We start from the raw sequence: 7,400 nt of genomic DNA, 5'->3' as shown, positions 1-7,400 counted from the left end.
ATTGATGGATTAATAATTTTCTTGGAAATGTGCGAAGTTATTTAGCTCGTGTTTAAAATCAGAAAGTACGAGTAGGTCGAATAAACGGATTGTAATTAGTAATCAGTAACTGTAGTTAAGTGCATCTGTGAGAAAAGAGGAATTATGTTTCGATTTGCAGTGTCGGTTTTTTGGTTTGGATCCGAATACGGATTACTTGTTGGTGATGGACTTTGTACCATGTGACGACAAGAGGTACCGATACGCTTTTCATAGTAGCGCTTGGGTAGTGGCTGGACGTGCGGATCCAGTCTCACCCCCCAGAATACATGTGCATCCCGACAGTCCTGCGAGTGGAACCCATTGGATGAAACAACCAGTTTCCTTCGACAAATTGAAGCTTACCAACAATCAACTGGATGACAATGGCCATGTAAGCAATACCTATGGAATAGTTTTTCTACAACGCGATTTCGAAAGTTCTACTGTATAAAGGGCTACAAATCTACTGGTTTTCTACTTAGAGGTGTGAAAAATTAGATATTTGTGTTTACGCTTTGCGTAACGATTAGGTAGTCCTGGTAAAAAGATTTTCCTACTTATCGTTAGGTATTGTTAGTGTAATTTATTTCGATGTGTTGCGAGGGGTAGAACACCTACATGCGATAAAGTAGTAGAAGTGGAGATGTAAGGAAACTGTGCACGTTTGTCACAACGATATCGGCATCGGTGCTCCACGTGTTTGTCGTTTACGGACGAGTTCGCCTTAATTGACCTGAGATACGAGCTTGTCCACCGCGAGAAATAAGAATAAGAATCGGAGAAAAGCGTCGGCGCGGCGCGGCGCGGCGCGGCGCGGCGTGGCACGTCGCACATTCACGTGTCAACCACTCTCCTCTGAACACGTTTCGATGTTACTTTTTCTATTCTTTATATTTTCTGAAATGAAATATTTCATTTCCCCGAGTAAAGAGTATCGCGCGTAAGACATTTTGTCTTGGCATGTTACTACACCCACTTGCAGAAGAATCGCTCGTCTCGATCTCGACGGATCTTTTGACTACTTTGTCCCTAAAGACAGAAAAGTCGTCAAACATTGCCTCTCAACTAACAGAGGCTATACATTAGCTACATAGTATGTATAAGAATGAAATACGGTTTCGTTAGAAGCTATTATCATCTTAGGAGTAATTAGTAGCAATAATTGTTTTAACACGTTCCTCAGATTTATGTTCTGCTGTCGCGCTGTCGGACATAGCTTTATCAAGTGGCAAACAATTCAATGAATTTATTTTCTCCGCAGAGTGTAGAACAGGTATTTTTGAAAGAAAATAGAAAATCAATCTTCTCGGAAGCAACAATGAATGTCAACGAAAACCGAGATTTGGAAGCAAATGATTCTTCGTTGATCGTGGGTGTATAAATTACAAATGAATTACGATTAGGGTCCTATCGGAGGTTTTGTAGGCATTTTAAAAGAGTCCTGTTATATTTTGAGCGAACAATCCACCTCGTATATTCTTTGAATTCCCCAGTGTTCGCGGTTTTTTAATCTTGCTGCACTGTCACCGTGAGAAACAGCGATCGTACTTAAGTACTTACACATACCGTGGTCGCCTATACCACGCGTAAAGTAACGTAAACAAACGTAACATAAGCGAAACCGTAGACGCCTGGAAAAAACGCTGACTTTGGACATGTTTTACGCCTTTATGGCTTTTAGACAGATTAACAATGCGAACAAATTTTTCAGTTTTAATACTCCTCGATAGATCTCTATCAGATCTCTATCAGATTTTGCGTAAAACCTACCGTGAATAGGTTTTTAAACGGCTTAAACAACGACTTTGTTCTTTTTTCTGTTTGAATTATTAATCACTGTTAAAAAATATTACTTATTTTGATCGGGATAATCGTTACTTGAACCCGAGTAAGAGCAATTGATTTGCTTTAAGGGGCGATTCGTTAAGCTCTAGTTTGTACTATACATTGAGCCCGAGAAACTCTTGGTTCCGTTCCGTTCCGTTCTTCTTCATTGTGTCCTAATGCACCTGCGGTTGTGCCAAAAATAATCGTTCCTATGTATCCGTGCCAAATTTAGCGTGTCAGGCAGCATTGCAAATGAAGCGATTCAACGTTGATGCGTATCGGCATACCGATTAATGAATGCCTTTTCGATTGAGTTGAGTCGAGTTGAGTCGAATCAAATCGAATCGATTAGGCAGTCGCAAGTCAGAGAGAGAACAGTGTGTGACTCTTCAATGTCGCAGTCCATCTTTTCAAGATTAGTTTTTATTTGGCTATTATTGATATTGATCTATCTATTTGAAAATTTGCTCAATTATGTTATCGTGCAACGTATCGTTCATTACGGTAAACACGAGTCAAGTATCTTTCCCGACAAGCTCTTTTGATGGAAGTATCAATTCGAAGCAGGATCGTGAAGGCAAAGCGAATCGAATGATCGGTATGACTTTTCAAGTGTTTATTTATATTGCTTCAACGAATGACTACCGAGTTAAAACTATTGAATATTTGAGGAGAAATAACATAAACGTTTAACTAATAGATCGAATCTGATAGGTATATACAGATAGCTGTGTAGGTAGGTCGGTCGGTACGTACGAAATGTATACATTCCGATCGAAAATAAAAGAGTCGCGTTCAAGTGAAAAGAGTCACTTTTGCCTTTAGTGCCTTTAGTTTCGTCTTCCGTTTAAGAACGTATCTACATATTGCTTTACGCGCAGAAAGAATTTTGACTGGCAGAGGGAGAGTCTTCTTTCACATACCATCGAACCAGTTTGTTCTTTTAATTGCGCGTGAGGAGACGTGCCAACAAGCTTTGGAAAAACTCGGAACCCGTCGAGTTCAGCTTCTTAATTGCCGGCTTTGTAGCTCGTCGAGTGCCAATACGTCTACATAAATGTGTACATACATACTTGAATCGGAGACGCGATGAAACGATACTAGAAGGATGCTTCGGCATGAGAATGAGAATCGAAGCAAAGAAACCTGAACAAGACGGAATATTCTACATGTAGATATGTACCTACCTATTTGTTGAATACGAAACGTTGACTAGATCAACATTCAGAGGAGACAAATCGATTCGGGTGAGCGAGCTAACGTGAAGAAGGAAAATTGCCCGATTGTCAGCGTTGGCGTTGCTATGCTATGCTATGCTATGCCAGTACGGCTGTACACGCTGTTGGATTTGAACAAAGATAAGTTCTCTTGCTGTTTCGTTCAGCCTGGTATTCAATCGCACAACCGCACAACCGCACAACCGTACAACTGCACAACTGCAGAGGGATCTTCATCTTTCCGTGTATAGGTATACATATTCGAAGAGAAGACACATGCCTCTCAGCATATGCTCTCGACGAGTGTGCTCCGCCAGAGGAAGGACGAGGGTGTCGGGTTGCCACAGAGTGGCTCGGGGGTTAGTTTTTACGCTAATTAGTCACCGAGTCTCTCGTAGCTGTCAAACATTGCGACCGCCCCCCCGCGGTGACTCTTCCTTTCGAATACAAGAAATCTCTTCGCGTGTACTTTTTGCTCTTCTTCTCGATTTCCTATGTCCCTCTTCACTGACCCGTCTCACGACCAGCATACGTTCCAATAATCAGAAAAAATAATCATTTTTCGGATTTCCACTCGCGCAAGTACTCGCGTTTCTTGGTGCGTTCGTTTCGTAAAATTTCAATTAATCGTCCTCTAGTTATTACCTACGTACCTATAAATTATAAGTAACGCATGTTGTTGGAAGAAAGATTGCTAATCGAGAAGTTCACAAACGACACTTTATTCCTTTTAAACGTTTCAGATAATCTTGAATTCTATGCATCGATATCAACCTCGATGTCACGTCGTGGTGGCACCGTCCCCACCTGGTGCCGGTCCAGATCCCCGCACGGAAAATTTTAAAACCTTCACCTTTCCAGAGACAAGGTTTACTGCAGTGACTGCTTACCAGAATCATCGTATAACGCAGTTGAAAATTGCCAGCAATCCATTCGCGAAAGGCTTCCGAGACTGTGAGTCGGACGAGTGCGATTCGGTCGCAGTGTCCAGCATTCAGAATCCTACCAAGAGACCCACTACTGCTAGCGCGACCGTTTTGTCTTCGACCTACGTCAACACCATACCAACTATGCAAATTCCGAACATATCTGGCCAGGAACATCATCAGTTTTATGGAACCGCAGCCTCTTCATCCTGGACTTATCCTGGACATCATGGTCAACCAACCGCACATGTCAATTCCGTTCATTATCCCACGCATCCTCATCCTCATCCTCATCCTCATCCACATCCAGGAACTTCCCTCTATGGTCCACGATAAGCAGGTAGAATACTTTCTTCGTGCGTTCACTCAAAATTTACCCCTGGAGCTCGTCCGTTGTCGTGAAAAATCAAATGAGGACAATTTTATGCGAGTTGTCGAATATTTTTTTTCCAAATGGACAATGGGATTGGTCAAGTGGAATGGAAGCGATCGCATGCATACAGCAGTAGTCATTTAAAACTACATCCTATTATATATTCTTGAATCTTTACTATTAGATGCGATCGCTTGTATCGATTGTGTATACCAATTACTTTTACGATAGTACAACACGATGTTTTCGAGTGAATATGAGTATTAACGAGTATTAACGAGATATTAACAGTAAACATTAAACTGTAGTTAGAGTGAGCGCGATTTCACGTGAACTGGGCGTCGCGTCGCGTTGCGTCGCGTGAAAACGTACACGTACATCTAAATATATACGCACACGTAAACATTCTTCTATAGCTGTATAGTCGTAGGAGTTTGCACGAAATCGGGAAAATTTATCCACTATAAACCACGACCTTAATTGTAATGAGTTAATGATACGCGCGAAGATGAACGCGAGTGTGTTCGCGTGCATGGTGCCTTATCGACGAAATATGTAGATAATACTAGCAGGAAATTACAGAAAATAGTTTGTGAAAAGTGTACCAAAGGCAATTAGATTTAAGCATGAAATATAGGATAACTTAATTCAAAATCCATGGTGATACGATCGATACTGTTATACAGATGTAGCATATAAGTACTATTATATACATGTTCATAGATATTTATGTAAGGGAGAAAGGAAAGAAAAACGATTGTATCTAAGAAGGTATCGTCACGTCTGAAAACTATTCATGAATTTGCAACGAATTCATCGAAAGTTATTACCAAAAAACATTGCAAAGATAAAGCAGCGAGAAGTTCGATATTAGTCGTACATATTTCCAATTATCGAAACGTGTGATGTATACGTAGGTACGTACCTACATACATCGGTTGACGTGTCGTAGGTTTGTAGCAGAACGGCTGAAAGAGAAAGTGCCTTTTGTAGGAGCAAAGTGCATCTATTTATACAGGGTGTCTGAAATGCCAAACGAGCCTAAAACGCTCTCGAGCCAAGATGGGAAAGTAAACGCACCGTGACAACCCATGAGAGCTTGGCTACTAAGTGCCTTAATAAATTATCCTCAGAGTATATCGTGTACTATTGTATTTCAAAACTTTTTCCCTTCGAAACTTGCGGTCTTTTCTCGAGAATCCTCGTCGAGAATTCACTACTTAAAAAGAGTCAAGTGCGGTTACACAATGTGTTCTCTATAAATATATACATATGTATGTTTGCATGTATGTATGTATGTATGTATGTATGTATACGTATAGGTAGGTTCAAACGCAACAGTTTTGCAAAATAAAAGTCAAGTTAATGCCGAGTCCTCCGATTAAGGAGCAATATTTTTTACAATTTCTCACGATCTGTCATTTTTTATCACTTTCCCGATTGTTTAGTACATACATACTATACACTTCCTACAAAATTGTAAATGACCTCTTACTGCATTACTGGTACCGAGTTTACTACTTGTAAGCGACAAACCAATGTTAACTGGATGAAGTGGAAGTGGAAGTGAAGCGTGAAGCTTCTAATGCACGAGCCTGACGGTTTGTACGCATGAAAAAATGGATGGACCAACGGACGTGCACCGTGATTGATGGCGACGCCGAGAACGGCGTTGTGTAAACATATTATAAACGTATCCTTAATGACTCTCGCGGAATATCTTTTCTCTCGTGTATCCTCCAACTATTTCGTAGTCGTTTGTAAACACCACGCTCTGTTGTTGCAAACGACAAGAATAATAAAAGAAATATCAGTCTAAAACGATTTCAATGAATATTCCCACTGTATATAGACTATTACTTTCTGTAATTCTGTTAGATATACATAGATATAGTTATCGCCTTGCAATATAGTTATCGCTTAGAGAATATGTACGTAGTAGGGTAAAATAGCATGTGAGGGCAGGAAAAGGGGAAAAGATTGAAGAAGCGAATGGTAACTGATAATTTGAAGGTTTGGGAATTTACTACGCGAATATTATCTACAATTAGATGGATTTGTTGTAAAGGTAGAAAAGTAGACTTATAAACGAAAAAAGGAGGAAAAATTGGGTTGTTTTGACAGAAGCGGTGTGTACGAACGGATGAAACTTTTCGTCTCCAAAGGGGGCAGCTTATCGGTGACGCGTGACGGCGCCGGCAATAAAAAGCGGCCGACGAACTATCTTCGCTTATTCTTTCATCTTACCCGTAGGTGTCAGCCCTCTGAAAGTTAACCCCTGGCAGGGTTAGGTGACTATGCGCTGCTGGTGGCACCTCCGTTTGCAAGAACCAGCTGCCTCTCAAAGCCAATTCTCTAAACTCTGAATGCTCTTTTTGAAACCCACAGTTTCTCGATAAGCGGAACACCTACCGTGTTCAACTTAACTACATATACATGTATATGCATGCACATCAACCTAAGCACATGTACATACACGTATATCGCGTTCAGAGATAGAAACGAAAAAGAGGAGAAAAATAAGACGATAGTATTTTAGGATAGACAATCGATTAATAAATAAGTAATTTTCCGACTCCAGCAGTAGCACGTTAGTCAGGATTCAAAGCCAGACAAATGAATTTCTCTGTAGACAAGAAAAAAAAGTGTGAAAGTTGAGAGAAGATGGGAAGTGGATGCATCCGTAAACCGAAACATGTTTTAGAGGGCAAGGAGGTGAGGTCTTTGCGTTATCCCAGCAACCATGAATCCGTCATCGCAGGCTACCAGAAGGAATACCGTGTATACGGTGCGATGACTGCCGGAGCTTTTATAGTTTCCATGCAGTTTGATACGACCAAACGGTGTTTGAATCTTTGCCGCAGCCTGAGTAGTGTACCAAGGAAACCGCGAACCATCGTACAATACTATAGCTTTATCAAATCGAATTGTTTGAAATCTTTCTATATAAATCAATGTGAAATCCAATTAATAGATGAAAATGTACGCAACAAGAATTTCGAAAAATTCTCTGAAAAATTTGTCAATTTAATTGGA

At 40.6% G+C, this 7,400-nt stretch overlaps 1 protein-coding gene across 2 annotated transcripts in view; it reads left to right on the top strand.

The window, feature by feature from the left end:
• The window catches only part of LOC143181171 (T-box transcription factor TBX5-A), a 7,354-nt gene extending 1,853 nt beyond the window's left edge, over nt 1-5,501 (top strand). For both annotated transcript variants that reach the window (XM_076381450.1, XM_076381449.1), the window contains exons 4-5: nt 161-412; nt 3,809-5,501. In XM_076381450.1, coding sequence (XP_076237565.1) covers nt 161-412; nt 3,809-4,327 — 771 coding nt within the window. In that variant the 3' untranslated portion in view covers nt 4,328-5,501. The remainder of the gene's footprint in view (nt 1-160; nt 413-3,808) is intronic.
• Nucleotides 5,502-7,400: the final 1,899 nt, after the last annotated feature.

Source organism: Calliopsis andreniformis, chromosome 6 (genome assembly GCF_051401765.1).
Source record: "Calliopsis andreniformis isolate RMS-2024a chromosome 6, iyCalAndr_principal, whole genome shotgun sequence".
NCBI classification, from domain to species: Eukaryota; Metazoa; Arthropoda; class Insecta; order Hymenoptera; family Andrenidae; genus Calliopsis; species Calliopsis andreniformis.
This window is presented reverse-complemented; position numbering and strand designations above follow the sequence as displayed.